Genomic DNA, 23370 nt, shown 5'->3' on the forward strand with positions numbered 1-23370 from the left:
CTCTCTTCGCGTGGGGATATATCGCCGTTCGCTTCCGTTCAAAAATTGCGGCTCGCTGCGCATCCAGCTCGAATTCCGAGATAATCCAGATTTATTTCGGAACCTCTAATCCGGACTCTCAATTTACGCGGTGGAAGACGATTTTCACGCTCGCGGTGTGCATGCCTCTCTCTCTCTCTCTCTCTCTCTCGGTAGCCGTCCAAAATACCAGCGACCTCTTCCGCCTCGGAGGTCCAAACGTAGCCCGCCGGTGTATATCCCGCGAAACGATGGAAGTCACACATTTCCCTCGAAATCTTCCCTTCTATCCCGAACGAACACACCGAGAAACCTACCAAAACGCCCGAAACGAGCTCTCGTTTACGTTGTCCCGGGAAAACGAGAATTTGATCAGGCCTCGCGGGCGCGCGCGCGACTTTGTTATTCCGCCAGGGGTACTGCAAATATTTTTCCATCTCCCCCGCAAAGGTACACAGCGAAACGAGACCCGAAGCATTATTCATAGGCAATTAGCGTCGTTAATAACGCTGGAAGTAATTTTCCCACGCGACGCTTACGCCGGGAAACAACAAGCGCCGCACCGCGCCGCGCGTCGCGGTCCAAATTCGGCGGCTTCTCGCGCCGTGGGAATTTATTCAGGCAGCTTCTTCGAACGCCAATTGCAATCGTATAATAATGAACGTGGAAGCCGGCGATGGTAGGTTTTCTACCGTTAATTGTGATTTTTAGGTGGATAGCGCTCGTGTTTTCTCCGACGAGAAAAATAACGATCGAATGGAACGTGTTTCTCGGTTTCAATTTCGGTGGCGGAGTTGTCTCAACGTTGATTCGCAAGAGAAAGTATTCCGTTTTTATTGAACCGGTTTCAGCGAACCCTCGTACGCTCCTCGAGTATAAATGGAAGTATAAAATGATTTGTAAATTGTTCTTTTCCATTTTTCAGTCGGTTCTAACGAATTTTGTTTTCCGGTCGCCGCCTTTCGTTTCCTTTTCCGACGGGACTAGCAATCGACCCTTTGCACTCGATGCCGTTTCAACTATAAATTAAAAATAGACCTTTCGACCTACAATTTTTTCTCACTTTGTATGACTTGTAGCGCATTCTGTGCGCACGAATCTTCTGACCTATTAATCGTTCGAGTGCAAAGGGTTAACACGTTGGACGACGGCTTGACCCACCGGTGGGTCATACGTGTCAGACCCGTGGTCTGCGTACATTTGTCTATTTTGCTTGCATTTCACAAAATAGGTTTATGTTATTTTATCTGAACATTATAAACAGATACTCAATAGTAAAAACATAGAAGTTCAATATTATAAACTTAACATAATTATTGAATTTTTGTAAATTTCGGGCGTCGACTCACAGAGAAAATCGTGAATATCTGCGCCGGCGTCAACGTGTTAATAAACCACAGGTTATAACAGTAGCAAGACGTCCAAACGAACTCAGTCTCGTAATTTTTCTAAACCAACACGCGTCGTCTGAACAGCTCGGTTAGGTTATGTTAGGTATTCGATAACATCTGGAGCAAAAATGACGGCAACGCCATCCGCGAGTCTTACCTCCCCCGCGACCGTTACCGAGGAGCGTAGAAGGACGAAAGAGAAACAGAGTCGCCGTTTCGAAAACACGAACAGAGAAGAACAAGATCTTTTTGAAACTCGAGAACGCGTGACTCCGCGTCCACGGACACCTTCGCGCAAATGAACGATTTAAAAATCCGCGCGCCTCCTTTGGCAAGTGCAATGTATTGTCTGTGGACCGTAACACAGCAAACAAAACGGCGCCGCCTGTCTCTGTCTCCGGCCCCGAACGAATTCGTCCCAAAGAACCGTTAATTTACCATTTTAGCGTTTTCTTAACATCGATTGCTGCCTGTATATAGAGTGTCCCAGAATCAAGATCGAACCGAGGAACGCCGTGGAAAAGATTCGCGGCGATTAGAGCGCCGCGCGACCGAAACCGGCGTTATCGGTCATTTTGGCGCGCTCGCCGTTCGCTCGAACCGAAGAAAAAAGAGAAAAAGAAAAAGAATATATAACAGAGAAAGAACGAGACCGTCTGGAACAGCTGATTCTCAATTCTGCGACACTTGACGCATCGTTATCTCTTATTTTTATTTCGTTACAACGGACTACATTTCTTATAATACATTCAGCACAAGCTCGTGCCGCGCAGTCTGGTCCAATTCCGCCGTTCCTTTCTCATACGGTTTCCCGCGGTGCCGCAAACGATCCCGTCCCCCTACATCATTTTTACCGTTTTACTTCTTCAACCGTAGAACGCAGCGAGGATCACTTTAACGTTTCATTTTTCACCGTTGCCGCTATAACGCTTACCGCGACGCGGAACCCACGGTGGCAGCCGCGCGACGCGCATGCGCGCGCGCGGTTAGCCCCGTGGCCGAGCTTTTTCCGATCGGTTTTTTCGCGAACGGTCGCCAGGAATTGTCCGGATCCGCGAAACAACGGCCCCGAACAAAAATCTCGTTTCCACGAGACCTTCCCCCTTTCTCTCTCTCTCTCTCTCTCTCTCTTTCCTTGATCCCTGGATCGCCTCGATGTCTGTTGCTAACTTAGCTCCCTCCGGCCGAATGGATTTTAGCGGCCGTCTGTGTCTCGTTTTATCTTGCGCGCACTCACTCAATCTCTCTCTCTCTTTCTCTCTTTCTTTTTCACTCTCTGTTCCTCTCCCGCTCTCTCGCACTCTTCTTCGATCTCGTTTCGTCGAACCCCGCTGAAAATGAACGTGATCCCGGCAGAGGGAGAGAGAGAGAGAGCCCCCGGCCGTTCAATAACGATGATTCAGGAAAGCCAGCAGGGTCGTCGAGATCATCACGAACGGCAGATTGGCCAGCCTGAGTTGACCGCCGTGCTGCATGGCCGCCGGATGCTCCCCTGCGGATCAATGATTAAAATTCAAATTGAATTCCGTCCCCGCGCACTCGCCGTCTTATTGGAATTGTTTCCATGGTATCCCCTAACCGGTTGCGCCACCGGCGGGGACGGGGGGGGGGGAGAAGGAGGCCGCGCCAGTCGCGGCGCGGGGTAAACATCGGGAACGCTAACGTTCCCCGGGAATTATGGACGTCCGGGAAAAACTGATTCAGCAGGAATTATGGGGGGCGGGGGGGGGGGGGGTGGGGGCGAAGGGGTTTCTGTTGCAGGTGAACAACGACGCCGAGGTTTCTCGGATACGCGGCGGGTCTCGGTTTAATGCTTTCTCGGGACCGGCGTCGTCTTTTTTGCGGGGAACTTCTTCGGCGTGGTTTCGCGAATCGCGTACAGACGGAGGGAAAGAGGGAAGGAGAACGAGAGAAGAAGAGCGAGAGAGAGAGAGGGAAGGGAAGGAGATGTTGGTATAATTTGTGGAGTAACTTAGGGAAGTCTCCTTGTACGGAAGCTGGAAAGTTTGTCTATTGTATAGGGTTTGTCAAAATAACGCTAACAATTACGTTCGGGTAACATGGTTTTGTTATTTAAAGATTACGGATCTCCGGCGTTACCGGCGCCGGGGGCCGCGCGGCATTGTTTAACGAGGCTGTCGAGTCAGTGGCTCGCGAAACTTTCCGAAAATCGCGGTAATTCCGATGAGGGGGCTTTTGTGTATCGGAAATTAACGCTAAACCTGCCGGTGGTCAACGTCGCCGTTTCCTTATCTTGCGATTCCGCAAACTTTAGAGAGCTTCCTGCGGATGATGCTTTAATAAATAACGATACTTGCCTCGGTAATGGAATTTATTCGAGCATTCACCGCGAAACTGTTTCCAAATTTTGCGGGGTTGCGAAATAAGGATGCTGCATTTTGAACGAGGCGGGTTTGATGCTGGATTAAATGTTTGGATATTTTTTATGATAATAGTAATTTTGTAATAATAGTAATAATATAATAGGAGAATAGTAATAATAACAGTAATAATATAATAGGAGAATAATAATAATAATAGTAATAATAAAATAGGAGAATAATAATAATAATAGTAATAATATAATAGGAGAATAATAATAATAGTAATAATATAATAGGAGAATACTAATAATATTCAGAATTAGCAGAATATTAATATAATCGACCCAACGAAATATACAAATGTTTAAAGTAATTCTCAAAAATTCGATAATCGAATGACGACACTGATACCGTGGATCCATACGGACACAGCCTTAGAACTGAAAACTTCAAAGTGGTTTCTTACTCGCGAAACTTCGGCCGATTCGGTGACCACACGGCGAAGCGAAAAATAAGAAGAAAAAGGGTAAATTAACGTCGGCTAAGACTTGCGAAACGTTTGAAGATTCTCGTCGAATTTCCTATAAGATTCGAGGCACGCTCTTTGCGGGAGCATCATCTATCCGGGCGGTCCCCTTAAAACTTCATTAATCCGTTTCATAAATTTTAATTCCTTAATGCAGAACGTTGGTTCGACCGCGGCACATTCATCCGAAGTTTAATACGCTCCGGCAAGACGGTATCCCCGAGTATTACGGCGCACCGTACGCAACAACGCGATAGCGTATGTAGTAGCCGGGCGCATCTCGGAAATGCTCTCCCGCATTAATGGAAACAAGTGGGAAGCTCGCGTGTGATCGCGAAAAGAGACTGGAAAAGTACGGATGCGAGAGGCTTCCTGCGAGACACTGGACACGCGACAGAACCGACAAGTGGCCGATTTCTCATCGCGGAGCGCGCAACGGGGGTTAATTTTTCTCGGCTCTGATTTTCGGGAAAGATTCGTTTTATTACGAACCGATAACCCTTCCAACCTTGAATAACCGAGAGAATACTTTCGTCGTATACTTTTTTTTATTTAAATGCAACGTTGCAAAGTGAACGTTTCGAAACTGGAGCTCGATTTAATTTAACACTCGATTTAATGCATTTTAATGCAGTTCAGTACACTCGAATATCGATTTAATTTATATCGTGAATATTTGAAGTAAATACAGTTCTACATGAAATTAGAATGAAAGATAAAAATTTGCTGCGTTGGTTGCAAAGAACAGAAAATAATTAGCAAGTTTATTCTTCCTTTAATGATCTTAATAAGTTGAAAATTATATATTGCTGTTTTAAGTTGCTTTTAATCTTTTCACCGTTTTAAACTGTAGCTACTCAATTTTCCATAAGTGTACCTATAATGAGAAATTAAATTATAGCGTGCCTATAATTAAAAATTAAATTATGTTGTACCTACAATTAAAAATTAAATTATGGTGTACCTACAATTAAAAATTTAATTATGGTGTACCTACTATTAAAAATTAAATTATAGTGTACCTACAAATAAAAATTAAATTATGGTGTACCTACAATTAAAAATTAAATTATAGCGCGCCTACAAGTATGAGAGTACCTATAATTTTATTATCGACAGAAGCACCTGATTAAAAATAATCTACACCAAGCAAATAATAAAAAATATAGAAACGATAATAAAGTTCATTACAGTTTAAACTCTGAGAAGGATTTAAAAATAATGGTATCGCGAAAAGTAGTTTTAACCATGTAAACAAGTTTTACCCTCGGCTTCTCGTTTCCGCCATCTTGATTTCCTCGCGAGACGACAAGGAAAACGACAACGCTCCCCCTACCCTTCCGCTACCAATTCTATCGCCGTCTAAAAATTGCCGCGTTCCAGGCCATTGTCCCTCACGTTCTAAAATCCCGGCGACTAACGGAGCTAAAACATCGATGGAAGTTAAACGGCTGCAGATCGCTAATCCGGGTGTCGCTTCCGCCGCTATAAAAAGTAACTTCGCGCGGATCGTTCCCGCTCCGTTATTCCCGTCGCGTAATTTATTCATCGCGGCGGAACGAGTTGGACATTCTTCCGGGCCGGTAACCGGTCCCCGAAGTCTTTTCCCTCCCACCTGGAATCTCATTCGAATATTCGCGTTCACGGTTTGGGCACGGAACCGGACTGCATAGACGCCGTCGACAGACTCCTAGAGCCACCAGCTAACTCGATTCCCGGCGTTCATGGAACGGGCTCCGCTGTCGATACTCGCGGCGAACATCGATATATATAAAGTCGAAACACCGTGTAATGGGCCAGCCATCGCAACAAAGTTCGCGAGTCGGAAGAACGGAGGATCTCCAACGTGTCGGAAAGTTTTTCCGAGACTGTTTCCAATGGACGACTCGAAAACACCGTCCCGGCGAGATATCGTTATCCGTCGTGAGTCACGTCGCGATAACTTCGAGCAGATCGATCGCCCTTTCGAACGGAGCACAGCGGCTGTCGATACCTCGCGGCGTTGATTCAACCCCTCGCAGTATAGTAACGTGTAATAAAGTCAGACTCGTGATAAATATTCGATGCTGGATACATATACCAGATATGAATATTATTAACACATTAACCCTCTTAGTGCCGGGCGAAAAAGCCAAATTTCACAGTTTGCTAGGATTTGGAGAAAGGCTCATAAAAACCAAACGAAAAGCAATATTTATATAATTCAAAAAGCACTGAATTAAGGACGAGATTGAGAATGGAACAATGACGGCAATTTTTCTATATTCATTGGAAATTATATAAATAAGAAAGATATAAGTATAAGGCACTTTTCGCCAGTGCTGCGCGAGCCGATATATCGGCCCTCCGGCACTAAAAGGGTTAAAGGCGGGACGCGTAGTATTACGTAGTATTATTAATACGTGGCATACGTATAATGCGTAGTATTATTAATTAGAGTCGTAGTGCAAGGGGTTAACAGGTGACGGAGGGGTTTTTTACCCGCCTAACGCGCACACGTTCCAAGGTGTGCGCGTACCTCTCTTATCAATGGTTCATCGTCCCAACATTGCCGGCATCGGCTAACTTGAATTTTTTTTTTATTAACGTGGAGGAAATCTGCCAACCAGACACCTCCAGCCTGCCCGGGGGAGCAGACTGGGGGTAGCGCGGGGTTCCTGTACCAAGGAATAAACTAAGATATATAACTAAAGATATAAACTAAGATATATAAGATAGCGTCCCCATCCCCGGTCTTGCAGGGCTAACTCGTACCCCGGTCCGAACTAGCTAGCGCTCGCGCTCAATATAAAGCTCCCGGTCGCGTTAATGCACGGCCCTCGCCGCGGAGAAATATATCGGGCATCGGCCCAGACACGCGTTTCGAAGCTCTCAAGCAAGTAGAAATGACGGATCAATAGTCGGACAGACTGACGCGCGGGCCGAAGCATCGTAGTAATAAGCGGGGGGTGCCTCTTCCCCTCCTCCTCCCCCCTTCTCCGTGTTTCGACGATGTAACACGCTCGTCAGAGCGGCGGGTTAATTAATCGGTTCCCGTGTAACAAGTTCGACAACTCGATTTCTTAAATTGACAAGAATGACAAAGTTATCGGAGCGTACCGGCGGCGTGGCCGCGCCGCAGCTCGGTAACTAACAAGTAGCGGTCGCGCGCGCGCGCGGTCGTTCGGTCGACGACTTTGATGGAACTTTTTTTCAGATGCGGAATAAAATCGTTTATACCTCGCCGTTTTCACGGCGTATAGACGGTTGACAGAGATATCGTTTTTTTTTTTGTGTTTTTTTTTATGGTTTCAGGGCTGTATTGTATTCACGGAACATGGTTTGGACGTCGAACAGGTTGTCGTATAGAAATCGATGTAATTTGTAATTGAACGGAGAGCGGGACGGGCTTTGTTTAGATTCAATTGCACGGGCAAATTGGACGGTTGGAGATTTTATTTTAAATTGTATTTTATGGTTGAGGAAATTTTTAGTTATTTGGTTAGTAACGCGTCGTGTTATTAAAGGTTATGTTGGTAATGAGTACCTTGTGGATTTTTGCAAAATAAAAATTCATTGACTGCAAGGTGTAAGAGGAAAATAGAAAGGTAATAATTTTTCGGTAATAATTACCGAATAATTAAAAAACCCTTCGGTAATAATTTTAATAGATTAAAAATAACACGTTAACATTTCGAAATTCTTTTAGCCTTTCTATCGCTTTGAATTGCGAACACTTGATTTTGCGATAAATGCACAAAATTCGCGGCCTATCGATAAGTACAATTTTAGTACGAATGTAGTACAATTTTTATTTCACGCGATTAAGCTGAATTATTATATCACAACCAATGTTTATTGGAATTATTATACCACGGCCATAAAAGCAATATCCAAATAGAAGATTCGCCTTACGATCTCGCGCCCCCTGTCCCCATCTTTTATTTAGGGCAGAGCCAGCGTAATCACCTGGGCAAATTTGAATATCAAATTATCCGTCGATGCGAGTCAATTTGTTTAGAATACCGGAGACGGCGGCAAGATTGAAAGAGTAATCACGGGGGACCGTCAGTTTTTTCATGGGAAAACTTGAATTTCTACGTCTCGGGAATTATAAAACGGTGGGTAAAACGCGTCGCGAGGCCCTACGTTAACAAGTTCGCGAGACGTTTATGGTAATGTCAAACAAAGTTAACTCCTTCCGAAAGTTTCCACCTTACGCACACACCTTTGCGGCCATCGTCTTTATTTAAGCCATAAACGCGCTCGAAATCCGCGGTAGATAAACTTTAATTTACCATCTCCCGTTTCGTTAACCAGACTCCGCGAACACTCCCGGCAAATATTTTTCGCGTTCTCGATCGTGGACCGGCTAAATATGTAACCGGGACGAGTCGACGAAGTCGATAAGCTCGTTAATTTCGGGGAAAAATAACCTGATAAAACGTTTTCGTAATCCGGCGATTACGAGCCGCGCGCGGCGAGAAGTGGCTCAAGGAAATACCGGATTTACGTGAATATCGTTCGGTAATAATCTTGTTAGTGATTTTTCGTGGGCGATTTGGCAATCGTTTGCCGGCGCCAATTTGTCCGGCAACAATTTAATAAAACCGTAAGTATCGAGAAACAGTAAGACCGGCAATTTTCCGCCGCGCCGAAGTAGGATATCTCGGACGTGAGCTGCGTGTAATGGAGCTACTGAAATATATATTTATACGTATATATGTATACAATGTATATACATATATGTGTACAGGGTGTCCCGGAAATCGTAGTACAACCGGGCAAAGGGCGATTCTACATTACTATATTATTTCTATATATGATTCTACATTAGTAGAGAAATGTGACAAATTAATAGATTCAATGCCAAAAAGATGTGCTGAGGTTATAAAAAATAATGGATTTTGGACGAAACACTAAATATTTGTATTAAATAACCATTTTTTTCTGTTTATTTTCTCCTATTATTTTGTAGTCTTAAACTTTGGAAATGTAACATAGATTTACTTTTTTGTTATATATTCTAACTAATAAGTTCAAAACCGAACATAAATATTTTTGTAACTGTGTAAATAAACGAGTAAACGATTATAATTAAAGATAGATCATGATAGCTTATGTTATTTATAAAATATTAACAATTCCTTTCTTTTTTCCATCTCGTCTGAAATTTTTGTCCGCTACTGTACATGTACACGCGCCAACGTACGTCAGCACGGCGGTGCACTCCGTTCCGGTAAACCGCGGCCGATCGGACGGGATCAGAGCCGCGATCGTTCTTTTTAAAGCGCCCTTTTTTTTCTGATCGGCCCACGGCAATCAACCCGTCGGAAAGTTTGAGCGCGTTCGCCTCAAGTTCGTCGTCGTCGTCGTCGTCGTAGCCGGGCCCTCGAAGCACGAAGTTTGAAGAAGTTGAATTGGCCACTGAACGCCGAGCTAACTGTATTGTTTATTGACAACCCCACTTCTGCCGGGCGGCACCGCTGCTCGATATTTCAGAAGCACCACTAGCCCGAGTGGCATTGCATAACCGGTTATTTAAAGTACATTCAGACCTGCTTCGAGAGCGAAATTGATATCAATTAGCCGGATAAATTGCGCGGGCCCCTCGTCGCCGCACGAAATTATCACAATTTCCCCGTGAATCGGCGCGCATTAAAGGGGGAGAGGAAAAAAAATCGGTCGATGAATGGCGCGCGCGCGGTCGGAGAAATCGTGGCAAAATTCCGCGCACGGTATCGCGGGAGGGGGTGCGGCTTTAGGAATTCGAGAGGGGAGGAGGACGGAGAAAAATTTTCCGTAGGGCTCTCTCCTCGGATCAGCGTTTCGAAAATTGACGAACGACGATCGACGGTTCCCCGCGAATTACGCGTTGCAACGGTCGACAATTATGAGCGAGCACCACTTTGATAGGTTGTAACTCTGTTGGAACCAGGGTTGGATCTTGTCAAGGATGTTGGTTAGGATGGTACAGTAACTTAAACATTTTTTCCTAATTTTGCTGTTACTTGGAACGACAGAGAATAAAATACACCAACAGCCTTCCCATGGAAACTATACTGACACGAGAAAGAAACTAAACGAAAAGTGGACCTCGACAGGGAAATCTCTAATAATAATAAAACCTGAACTTAGCAATTGTGATGTATCAGCGCCACCTAGTAGCAACGTTTAGCGTTTTAGCGTGTCTACGCGCAAAAAGACGCAGCAGACTTTTGTATCGCGTTCAAAGGAGCAAACAGTTGTACCAGCATACTCATATATAAATTACATACTGTTGTTTATACCAGTCTATTTATTGGTTACCCCAGTGAATACACGACATAAATAAAATCCAACTTCTTCGAAAAAAACTATAGCCTACATTTTACCATGAGCAGACCAAATAATAATATCAAGGATCGCAGTAGGGCACACAAGACTCACCCACCAACATAACCTCAACAAAGAAGAAACCCCAACTTGTGAACTATGCAACGGTCTGCTTACAGTAGAACACATCATCGCGCGATGCAGGAAATACACCGTGGACAGACGGCAACACAAAATACAATCCAAACTGAAAAACAACCTGAAGGACATTGAATCAATGCGAACGACATTAACACGTTGACGCCGGCTTGACCCACCGGTGGGTCACACGTGTCAGTCCTGTGAGTTGGCGTAAATTATTTTGTTTGCATTTCACAAAATAGGTTTATGTTATTTTATCTGAACATTATAAACAGATATTCAATAGTAAATGCATAGAAATTCAATATTATAAACTTAACACAATTATTTAATTTTTGTAAATTTCGGGCGCCAACTCGTAGCGAAAATCGTGAATATCGACGCCGGCGTCAACGTGTTAAAGCTCCTAAAATCCACCAAACTGTACAAGATACTCTAACCCTTGAACCTGAGTCGCTAATAGCCCAAATGAAAGATTGATGCGACTTTAAATAACGGAATTAAAAAAATATAACAGCAATCGAAAATAGCGAAAATTTTATCGGAATCTGAAAAAAATTCGCTTCGTTTGATAAAATTCTAAAAAAAGGCTATATCTTTGTTTTTTAATGCACCGGCTCGGTTTCGTTCCTCGTCTTATATCGGATAAGGGTCGGCCCCGCGACAGCAACATTAGGAATAATAAAGAATTGAAACACCGTTCGGTATCTGGAAAGGTTGGACGGGGAAAAGGGCGGGGGGTGGATTTTTCTTAAAGGATTCCCCGGATTAGTGTCGCGGAGCATTGGCAGGACTTCGACGTGCGCTAATTCGTGGAGCGAGGGGAGTCCTTATTTGACGTACCGGATCGATTTATCTCGAGATCCTTTTTGCAAACACAGTGCCCCGTTCGACGCGCGCTAATCCGAACGAAACAAAGTGTCTCGGTGATCGATCAAATTTGTTTCGATTAATTTATCGCCGATGCGTCGGATCCGTTCCAACAGTTTCTTTTTTCGTAACGCGGATATGATCAACGGTTGCGTCTAAAACGCAGATTGACCCGAAACAGGCTGGATCAAGGCGAAGGCGTTGACCTGATTCGAAACGATCTTGGCAAGCTATTGGCGTGTCAACCCTTTACTGACCGGTAGCTTATGAATCGGTTGTTACGGTAACCGTTAATCTTTTATCTATTATCGAGATAAATATAATAATATTGTACTATAAAGATAAATATTGTATTACCGTAAGCTTTAATATTATTATATAACTCTTAAAATATTAGATATATCTTGGGATTGATAAAATAAATAAAATCAAAATAGAAACGAAAATTTAATTCTGAACTAAATTTTTACGATCGAATGACCGGTCGCAAAATTGTTGAAATAAGCAAACTTCGGCTGTTCCAACGAATTGTCAATAAAACAACGCGTAATAGAATAATGACGCACGACGGTATCTTTTATTCGAAAAGTCGACATTTTAGCGAACGAATCAACAACAATTTGGACAGAACGTTCCGACGCCTAATAATCTCGTCGCGCAACGTTATTTCTGCGAGACGTCAAAACAGACGCCGAGACGTTTTCGAGATAATAATTAAAAACTTTCAAGACTTCCGCGGCACAAAAGCTTCTCCCGGGCACCTAAGTCTCCCACTTTCTTTTTTTTTTTTTTTTCTCTGAAGTACGCGAGGTGCTTGAACTATTCAAGCCATTAGAGTACTTTGAGATCTTTCAGAACACCGGGACCTTTTATAATTAAACCGCGAACCTACCGCGCAAAATTCCCATTTTTATCAATTATTTTACGAGATCCCGGCTAAGAGGAAACTTTCCTTCGCGGCTTGGAGAAAAAAAAAAGGAAAATCTTTCACGGTAGAATTAAAATTCTGAACACAAGCTTTTCGTTAATGTAGCCGCGGATTCGGCGAACCGTGTTAATCTGCAAGGATCCACGGGTCTGTTAATAACCGTTGGATGAATGTGGGTCGGAGAGCGATTTCTTCGCGGGTGGCTCCGTGTCCGTTTACAAATTAACAAAGTAGAAGTAAGAACGGCCGCGGATTTATGCGTTCTCGGGCGATCTCGGATTCGTCGATTACCATGAGACGAATGGAGGCTACCAATCCGGCCGGATCCCGATCTATAATTCAGTCGATTGATCTCTCTCATTTATATCGTTGCGAGGGACGCGATAAACCGGCCATTAAAAACAAGGGAGACTGAGAAACTAATTGGATAACACAGAGACGCCTCGCTCGCGGCGTCTTGCACGGGACGCGATAAAAGCTGGGTCGACGAGAAATAGATCTTTGAAATAGCAAATGCATTGAAATATTTTTATCCCATCGGATAACGCAGAATTCGGCAAATGAACATTTTTGGAAATAATAATTACGCGTGCTACGTATAAATATCTCAGACGCTATTTTCGTGTCTAAATTCTATTTCAAGAAAGCTTATTATCGTATCAAATTTTATACTACACGAGACGACGAAAATATTTATAGTTTATCTTCTCCCGAACACAATTATTTAGTCCCGGATAAAAATAGGGGCGCGCTGTCCCGCGACATTGTCGTCTAATACTTTCCACGGTATATTCTCTCCGCCCGTGCTCTTCATAAATACAGACAGCATGAAATTTTGAGTTTTACATAATTTATAAATTTATTCCGCGGACTCTGTGTTGAACAGCTGCGAGCAAAAGGCTCTGAATAAACAACGCGTTCCGTCCGATCGATTTATTATATTCGCGCGGCAAAAAACTTCGCCCCCCCCCGGGCTTGTATATTTCAAACGAAGAAATTCTCACAAGCCGAGCCACGCAACCCCTTTCTTTCCTTTTTTTTATTTCGTCCGCGCCCGCGGCGAAAATTAAATTCTGATCCGGCGAAACAAGTAACTCGGGATATACGTCCGGAATTTCGAGGCGCGCTGTCCGAATTCCGCGAGAACGATTCCGCGGGCCACCGCACCGTACGCGCGCGGCTCGTCCGAGCAACGAATCAGGATATTCCGATGAAAGCCGGGTTCGGAGAGAGCCTACGTCATAATCGTCGATTGGCACTTCGATGGTTCCGCGCGGCGGAGTCACGGCGGCGCAATTAGACCAGCGGGCAAGACGCGCGCGGATCGGCCACGGCTTCTCGTTCAATTCCTTTCCGCTGGAAAGATGCCATTCATCGTTGTCGAGGCCGAAAGCTCGTTCGGCTTGTCCCCGAAAATTCCCTCCGTTACGGCGTCCGGTGTTCCGGGATTATTTGGTCAAGACGAATTAGCGGACGGTCGTTCTCACGGAACCGGAACGGAGGGGACGCCGGAACACGGCGTGTAAGGGATGAAGAAAGTTCGCTGGTGCGAGAACGCCGGGGGAGCGAAAGAGAAACGGGGCTGGGGAGTGTACGTGATAGATAGAGGAAGGACGGAGAGGAAGAGAGAGAAAGAGAGAGAGAGGGAGACGAAAGGGAGAGAGATTTCGCGAGTTTCAATTAACAGGCCCGTTAATGAATTCTCGTTAAAAACTGCTTCGTTGTCGTAATCGTGTTCCGCTGCAAAACTACCCGGGGACCCTGCCGCGCCCGCTCCGTCCCCGCCCCCCCGGGAGCTCCGCGACGCGGCGCCCCGCCCACCGACCACCTCCTTTTGTTCCGTGCCGGAGCGAAACAGGAAAAAAGTCCGCCGCTATTTCATAACGAGCCCCGGGCTCGTACGTTTCCGCGGGCTTTGGCACGGCCGTGCCGTTCGCGGAACGAATGGACCCGATCGGTCTCTTGGCAGAAGATAACAGGTCTTAGCAAAAACCATTCGGCTGAGCCGGGGAAGAGTAATTAAAGAGATTTCTCTCAGGAGCGTGACCGCGACGCGCGTCAAAGCCGGGGAAAACCTTCGATAGAAATGAGACAGAGACAATCCTTCTTTCTTTTTTTCCACGATGAAGTCGAAACGTTACAGAATACGGTAAAAATATAAAGAATGTATTGCGAACATTTTTTAACCTTGACAATTTTTTTTCATTGAGTTGGAGAATAAGTTCGTAGCATTTGATTTTCTCTTATTTTACAGCGATTTGTTACTGTTTGACAAAGTGCGTCATATATATGACGATAGAGCTGTCTTTGCTCTACAAAACTGTGCTAATTTTTTTCTTTTTTTTAAGTCATTTAATTTGTTATTATTTTTGAGGCTATTCCTAAACGCTACGAACTTATTCTCCAACCCAATATTTTAAACTCGAAGAATTCCGAATTATGATTTATTCAATACCGCGTAGAGTAGTTGAGTCGAGTTGGTGTGACCAATTGTTGTGACGGTTGCTTTGTCTGCGGATATAATTAACTTTATATTTATCGTATAAGACACATTGGATCGAAACTTGTCGAACAAATGCGGAGTTAATTAAGCCGGAAAACAAAGGAAGAGGCACAGCAATTGTTCACTTCGCAGTGATCGACTCCACCAATCCCACATTTCTTCTACGACGTGTTATAAATAATTTCTCGCGGATATGATTTAACAATTTCGACAAGAATCGTTCCGTGCGAGAACGCTAACGAGATCGTGATTCTTTTCGTTGAAAGGCACCCGATAACCGGGCGACTTCTTCTCGAAATCCTGAAGCGGCAGTTCAATTTTCTCACCGGATATGAAATCAGCGTGTCAAAAGCTGTAGGAAATGATGTGTAGCCCGCCGTGCGAGAAACCCAACTGTGCATGGCATCGGATGAATCGCAATCTGGAATATTTCGAGTTTAATAGAAATCTCAAAGATTGAGAACTGTTTACGCGATATTCCCTCCATTTCTCTGTTATTCCGCATAATTTTAGTTTTAACACAGAGGAAAAGACCATCGTCGTTGAAGCAAAAGTTCTTGGATTTCGACAGAACTTGGTCACTCGGATCTTTACCGTGCTTCGCATTGCCGTGTTCGTCACGGCCAAGCCATTGTTGCGTTTTCTGTCCTGGCCGTGGCAAAACGGCGCCGTGCCCGCCGGAAAGTAGAATTCCGGATTAAGGGTGGACGGGCAGGGGGGGGGAGGCAGGCAGGGGGTGGGCTTCGGAGGAGGTTGGACCCGAGCCTGACGGAGACGGATATAAACGTCTATCGACGTCTGGCGCGACGGGGTTTATCATAAAATCGATATACTTGGGGCGTGCTGCTCCGGTCCCGGGGCGGCGATCGGTATTACAGCAACATTTGCTTAACAAACAGATGCCGCGTGTCGGATGCTACCCTTGTCCCATCTCCCCCACCCCCCGACTTTTCCTCATCTTTTCGAGACGCTTCCGTTGGCTTGTTGATATTGAATGAACGACGACAGGGGTCTCTCGCGTTGTCGCAGGACAAACGAAAACTGTCGGCGGTAAGCGCCCGAGACACCTGCTGTGTGCAGACGGAGGGGGGCTGAAACGCCCCGCCATTTTATAACGGCCACGCACTTTTGACTACACCTGTTGCTCTTTACGCTATTATAAATAAAGTTTATTCGGGCTTTTGATGCTCCCGGGAGAATGAGAGAGAGGTGGTATGGCCGGCTACGCGGACGCGGGACACTTCAAGCACTTTATATTTCCGGGTGCTTTCGCCATTATTAATGCGTTTAACGTCGGATCGGATGCCGTGGTAACTTTCCGCAGCGAAACTCCTGGGTTTAATCGGCTCTTTGACGGACCGGCCTTCCGCGACAACGTTCCCGCCGGTTCGCCTGAATTCGAACGAGTCGATCGAGAACACGACTGTTTAACGCCGAGTATGCCGAACATCAACCCGAAAGTTCCTACAGAAGCTACGTGATTTGATTAATCCGTTACCATACTTTGACCCCGCTCGCTGGTAACGGCGATTCCCTGGGAACAATTTGTCGAGCACGATCGTTGTTCCGATGCTTTATTAAGTCGGAATTATATCAGTTGTCTAGCCGTTGATGCTTCGGCTCTGCAGCGAATACGGAGAAATATATGATGACCGAAGCGGCGGTTAAACTATTGCTATAAATTAATTTTTTTAATCTCAAAAATTGAAATGATATTTTGATAAATTTTTAAATTAGGAATATTAAAGTCGTGGAATATAATATAATATTTTGGATAATATTTAGGATTAGGTACCCTATTATAATAATGAAAAATTTGAGTTAATTATTAAATGTAAAACATTAAAATTAAATAATATGGCGGCTTGATATTCTTATTAGAGGAACCTTTAAATAATTGATAGTCCACGATTGGAGAGACTTAAATTGATGTTTATGTATTGTCGTTTATAAAAATTATGAATATTTAATTTTTGAAATATTATACTATTTTAATATGATATAAATTCAGATCAAAATGTAATATATTTAAGAAATTATATGGGTTACTTCAAATTTAGAATTTTTGTATTAATATTTTAATATATTAAATATTTTTTTTTATCACTTTTACTTTTATTCGAGGAAGTTATTGCGTTCGAAAATGTTCTATTCTAATTGCGATGAATATGGAACTGTAAGTGATTTATTACGATTCATGATTATTATATAATTAATATTACGATTAATGATTATTATATAATTAATATTACGATTTATTATTATTATATAATTAATAATATCATTTACGATTATTATATAATTAATATTATCATTTACGATTATTATATAATTAATATTATCATTTACGATCATTATATAATTATTATTACAATACTAATTACAATTTATGAGTACGATCTATTAAACATAAATAACGATAAAAGTACGGTCGTGTATTACGGTTCATTTTTGCATCGTGCAAGTTTTGCTTGCAAAATATTACGACAAAGACCTTTCGAATTTCCATATCCTGAAATTTACACGGTTCTGGGCAACCCAGGAGCCCCGACCAAATTTGGTTCGTGCGGTAAAATGGCTGCCAAAAGGTTCTGGCAAAGCGTGCTCGATGTAAGTCTATCGCAGCGGCCAAGCAAAAAGTGGCCGAGAGTGAAACCTCTTTGCAACGATGCGCGAAACGTTGTCTTGAAGAATGCGACAACAAAATAAAATTTACTTTTAAAATTTAACTTATTTAATATATAATTATATATATAGCTAATACAATATATAACTATACCAAAAAAAGTTGTATAAGAAAAATGGCAATTTAGTTATGAAAAATTTCATTCGCGTGAAATCCAGCCGTGCCTAAGAGGTTATGTCAGGTTATGTTAGAGCCACGTGATCCGTCAACATTATCGAACTATATATATTGTTGTAAAAGATCATAGAGCTTCCCTTGGATTTACCAAGATCGTTGCAAGCCCGATGCTTCGAATATCGTCGGGCATCGTCGCGACAGCTTCCGCTAGCAAACACGTATCAGCAGAACGAAGAGTCAACTTTATTTACATCTCGAAAGTGATCGAGTTACCGCGCCCATCGTTTCACGCGCGGAAGAGCAGGCTCGCGCACCAGCGGCCCACCAAACTGCATTAAAATCAAAGTCGGCGGCATCGAGGTCCCTTGCCTCCCGCCGTAAGGTCGCGTACTCCGCGCGGTCAGAGAATAAAACGAGACACTTTGTACACGTCTATCGATCGATCACGGGCCATGTGACCGCGTCCCGAGGCAAAAGGGCACGCCCGGTTGCCCCGGGGCCGATCAAACCGGAAAAGACTCCTGCGCCGCGGCCTTATTACTACAAGTCCGCATCGCACTTTCCCCGGCCGGTCATACAATATTCATTCAAGATCTTCGAGAAACTTAATAATTTCTTGTCAAGCCTACTCTCTCCGCACTCGATAAGTGTCCTTCTACTTAGGAGCGGCGGCGGGAGTGTCGTCTGATGGAAATTAAGTGGCTTGCTCGGAGTCGTTAGAGAGAGAGAGAGAGAGAGAGAGAGAGAGAGAGAGAGAGAGAGATCCGGCCGGAGGGGATGATGAAAGACGCCCGGGGGTTGAAGTTTAGGAACACTTGCTATTCATTGGAAGAAAGCGGCAATTATTAGCGGGGCCATGAAATCGTCGCGGGGCAACCGCGGCACGAATACAAAACTGTTGTCATCCGCTGGATAACGCGTTTTAGCTGATTATCCGTACCGATGTGTAACACGGTTTTAGCTGGAACGCGGCGCGACGTAATTAAATTACTCTTGATATCCTCATTTCTCATAACGGCCAGTTCTTTTTCGTACGTTTTGGACAGTCGGAACTGTAACGACATCTCCAGAATTGGGGTGGAAAGGTTCCGCGGTTTATTCATAATTGAAAAATATTCGGGGAAATTGGCTAACGAGGAGATTAACGAGAACGTCCCGCACAATGACTAGTTTTTCACGGTGTCTTTTCAACACGCTCAAACGTTTGTAACGAGTCTCTGCGCGATCGTTTTACCAAAGAATCGTTCGTTGTTGAAGCGTGAAAGTTTCTAAAATCGAATGTACCAAATTTTCGAGACGAATAATTTTTAATATGTATTCATAATTCGTAACGCTGTCTATTGTTCTAATATTTTAATATTTAATACCTTAATATTTTTTTCAGGCGGAAATTTACATCGATGGAAGAAGCTTCAGTATTCGCTTTCGAGTATTTAACGTCTAAGTATTTATCATTTTTAAGTATTCAGCTAAAAATAGTAATTTTCTTAACACTATATCAACCGGTAGCCTATAAATCGGCTTTTCCCCCCGATAGGTAGTCTATGAATCAATTGCCATAGCAACCCCTCATTTGTTATTTATTATTGAGATAAATGTGTTAAATTGTACTACAAGCTTCAATATTGCTATATAAATTTTTAAATCTTGAATACCTTTCGCAATTAATAAGATAAATAAAATCAAAATAGAATTCTTAACTGTTCATGTAATGGCGGATGACTAAAAATAATCAAAAAATAAAAGAAACTCAACAGTTAAAACTCCAATTTTCTAAAAAATAAGAAGTCCCTTCCATAACCTCTACATTCAAAATTATATGCAGAAATATCCCGAACCGTATCATGTTAACCCTTTGCACTCGAATGGTGACTCTGAGGCACCGCTAACATTGCTATAACACGTTCCACGATCATTTGTTATACGTACTATCAAAGTTTCAATTTAAAACACAGTTGAAAATGAAACTGCTACGTAAGTCGCAAGATTTAATTTTATAAAATGCACTTTCTTATACAAAATGGAAACGTTATATGTCAGAAAAATGATTTTAAATTTTCAGTTAAAATTCTTTCGAGTGGAAAGGGTTAATGCCTGTTAACCAGCTAAAATAGTGAAACAGCGCATCGATTGGCCCCCGTTCCGTCGAAAATTCAGCTGGGTCGTCGGTCGAAGAGTTCGATATCCGGATCCGGCGCAGAACAAGGGGTTAATCTTCTTGAATAATAATTTAAAGTAGCCGGATCCGGCCGGGCTTACCATAATGTATCAAGAGGATGAAACCGGCACGGGCGCGAGGGATGGGGACGGATAACCGATACGTAGTCAGCGATAATAACGAACTAAATTTCAATTCTCGCGATGGGTCGAAGGACGGGGTTGGGGGCCGTGCGATAACGTCGCGCGGAAAAGTGGGTCGTCGGCGGGCGTACGGATAGAAATAATAATGCGCTAAACTTAATTACCACAAAGGATCTCGCGCGCGCGGCGGCTGCGGCAGCAGCAGCCTGAAAAGCCGAGGATCGATCCCCGGAGTGTTACGGCGCGGCTCGGCTCGGCTCGGAAGTGGCAACGGCGTCGGCGGCCGCTGATTATCGGCAGAGGTTTCAGCGAGTGGCTGCGCGAAATTTCGTCGAGATTGGTCAAAGAGTTTACGAGCTAATAGGCGGGGCGCGGATAGAAACGCGCGCAACCGCCGCGTTTCACGCGTACGGTAGAGCGTGCGGGTATCCGCGCGTTACAGAAAAACGGTCTCCGTTGTACGCGATCGTGTTAGCTATTCGCGCGGCCGTGTACCAAACCGGGTTATTGTTGTCCGTTCGTCGTGTTTTTTTTTTTCATTTCCATAGCGGCGCGGACTCGATTTACGAGGGGGGGGGGGGGGGGGGTTGTATCGCTGCCGAGACAAAACGACGCAGCCGGCTCCGAGGCTCCGCCGCCGTTCAGTTATTGACTATTAGACGAGCAGATCGGACGGGGCACGGAAGGGTGGGGGGTGACCACCGTTTCGCGCGAGCTCGCGGAAGGATTCCGAAGCTGGAATAAAAACGTAATAACGGCTCGAAATACCGGCGGAATCTCTCGTGATCCGCCGCCGCCTTGACGGTCCGTATATCTCCTCGGAAAATTTCTCGATTACCGGCGCCGTTTTCCCGGAAACCTTCGCGCCGACCGCAATTTCTCCGGGACAGATGTACTTGTTGCTAATACTACTCTCGTTGCTCCGCGTACGAGAATGGAAAGCCCTCTCCCCTCTCCCCTCCCGTTGTCGGAGCTAATTGCGGGGCAGGAACGTTCGCGTGACACGCTCCGTGTGCTCGGATGATGGAGCTTCCGTGATGCTACCGCGCCCGGATTCTTGATTATATTTTTGAAAAACGCGGTATATATAACGGCCGCCACCGCGCGGTTCCATTCCGGCGAGATCGCGGTTTAACGTCCCGAGTGCTATGTCAATACCGGGCTGATTCATTGTGAATAGATTTCATCCTACGGGAGCAAATATGGGAACGGTTAGTATAATTACATACGGGATTGTAATAGGAAGCGCGGCGCATCGAAACGGTCGAATATCAAGTGTCTATCTATGTGTGTGTGTGTGCGGCGCGAGTTCCGCCGTGTTTGTTAATCTTCGGAAATTGCAAAACACTATCTTCAACGTTGTTTAGTTTATTTTCGATTGCCGCGATCATTTGGGAAATCCTGCTGGAAATAACGAGCCTACGGAATGATTATACGGGCCTCTTTTAGCGAGCCGCGAGATTCAAGGATCTGGGTCAACCCTTAACTGCTACCCCTATTAATATTTGCCGGCGGTACCGCTAATGTTTATTGCGTTATTATCGACGGAAAAGTGTTGAAGCAAATTGGACAAGAAAAAAAGCAAGGGTATTAAGAACGTTCATTTTCTTACAATTTTTTAAAATTATATCGTTGCTAGAAGTAAATATGTAATTAGCAGATTGCGAATATTTCTGCAAAATGAAAATTTTAAAACTTTAATTACGTCGCGAGTGATTTTAACGAGTTATAAATAATATAAACAAATTACTTGATTTTCGTAGTAGCGTTCTCGTGTTTCATCTGATAATAAATGAACGCGAACAAAACTGCAATTAACCTTTTTTTTGACATAACCTTTCCTTACAATTTTTCTTAATTATATCGTCGCTAGAAATAAATATGTAATTAGCAGATTGCGAATATTTCTGCAAAATGAAAATTTTAAACCTTTAATTACGTCGCGAGTGATTTTAACGAGTTATAAATAATAAAAACAAATTACTTGATTTTCGTAGTAGCCTCAGCTTTTCCTATCTCATTTAGTAACGAATGAAAGCGAATAAAACCGTAATTAAAATCTAAAATCAAGCAGCGTATATTTATTTAGCGTATAAAATAGTATAAATAATAATATGTAGTATAAAATATTTCATACGATTCAATTTTTCCGGGAGTTACGGCGTTGACGGGAACCGTGCTGTTAGGTGGCAACGCTTTCCGTGTGTCCATAAAGACGAGCGGATTTTTCGTATTTCCAATGGTCGCAGAACCGTTTGACGGATTCTTCGTGGCGACGCCATCCGGAACATCTAAATCACGTTCGCGTGACACCGGCCGATAACCGTCAGCTGGCCCAGAGTCCCCGTATACGCGCGATACCCGACTATCAAACTGTTAAGCTTCTTGCAACCGGGACGACGACCTTGAACGCGAGCAATTGATTTTCGCTCGACCGACTCTCTCTCTCTCTCTTTTTCTCTCTCTCGCTCTCTCGCTTGACTCTGTCGATAGAGTTCCGCCCGGATGTGCGAAAACATCGAACGTACTGTTTATTGGGCCGATCGACCCCGCCCAAACAGTTACACAACCGATAGTGTAACATCGTTGCAGAACCCTCGCAGATAATTAATCGACGACTAACGACGAAATTACTGCAGTTAATCGTTAATTGTAATTAACGATAACATTCGCTTCAACTGTTCGCTACGATCCAAGTATAGCAAATTTTCTGTAATTGACCCTCGGCTTGTGTCGATAAAAATGGACAATTAGAGAAGAGGAGACACGAGTATCCTAACCTTCCCACTCGTTTTTATAGTCGTCGGCGCTCGGTGGTTATTGCTTAATATATTTATATTTATATTATTATGTATATATTTATATTTATATTTATATTATTATGTATACATTTATATTTATATTATTATGTATATATTTATATTTATATCATTATATATATTAAGCCGCGAGGCTCGAATAATCATATCTCCTCTTCCCAAATTGTCCATTTCTGCTCAAAACCTGAGGAACAATCGGACCGAATTTATTCCATTACTGTAAATCATTAATCGCGATCCTTTATTTACAGGAATGCTTATTCGCCTAATGTAAAAGGTCTTTGTCCATTAAAACGAACAAATAAAACGATTAATGCCTTTAATCGACGACCGATGAACGCATCCATCAATCAATTCATTCAGTCGTCGATTTCCCGATCGACTAATGCCTTTGATCGTTTCCGACAATCATTTAGTCAAATTGAAAAATGTGTTCGACCGATACCGGACGT

At 43.6% G+C, this 23370-nt stretch overlaps 1 protein-coding gene across 1 annotated transcript in view; it reads right to left on the reverse strand.

The window, feature by feature from the left end:
• Positions 1-2688: 2688 nt before the first annotated feature.
• Positions 2689-23370, reverse strand: part of LOC144472407 (neurotrimin) — a 197200-nt gene continuing 176518 nt past the window's right edge. The window contains exon 6 of the mRNA XM_078185462.1: positions 2689-2901. Coding sequence (XP_078041588.1) covers positions 2795-2901 — 107 coding nt within the window. The 3' untranslated portion in view covers positions 2689-2794. The remainder of the gene's footprint in view (positions 2902-23370) is intronic.

Source organism: Augochlora pura, chromosome 7 (genome assembly GCF_028453695.1).
Source record: "Augochlora pura isolate Apur16 chromosome 7, APUR_v2.2.1, whole genome shotgun sequence".
Lineage (NCBI taxonomy): Eukaryota > Metazoa > Arthropoda > Insecta > Hymenoptera > Halictidae > Augochlora > Augochlora pura.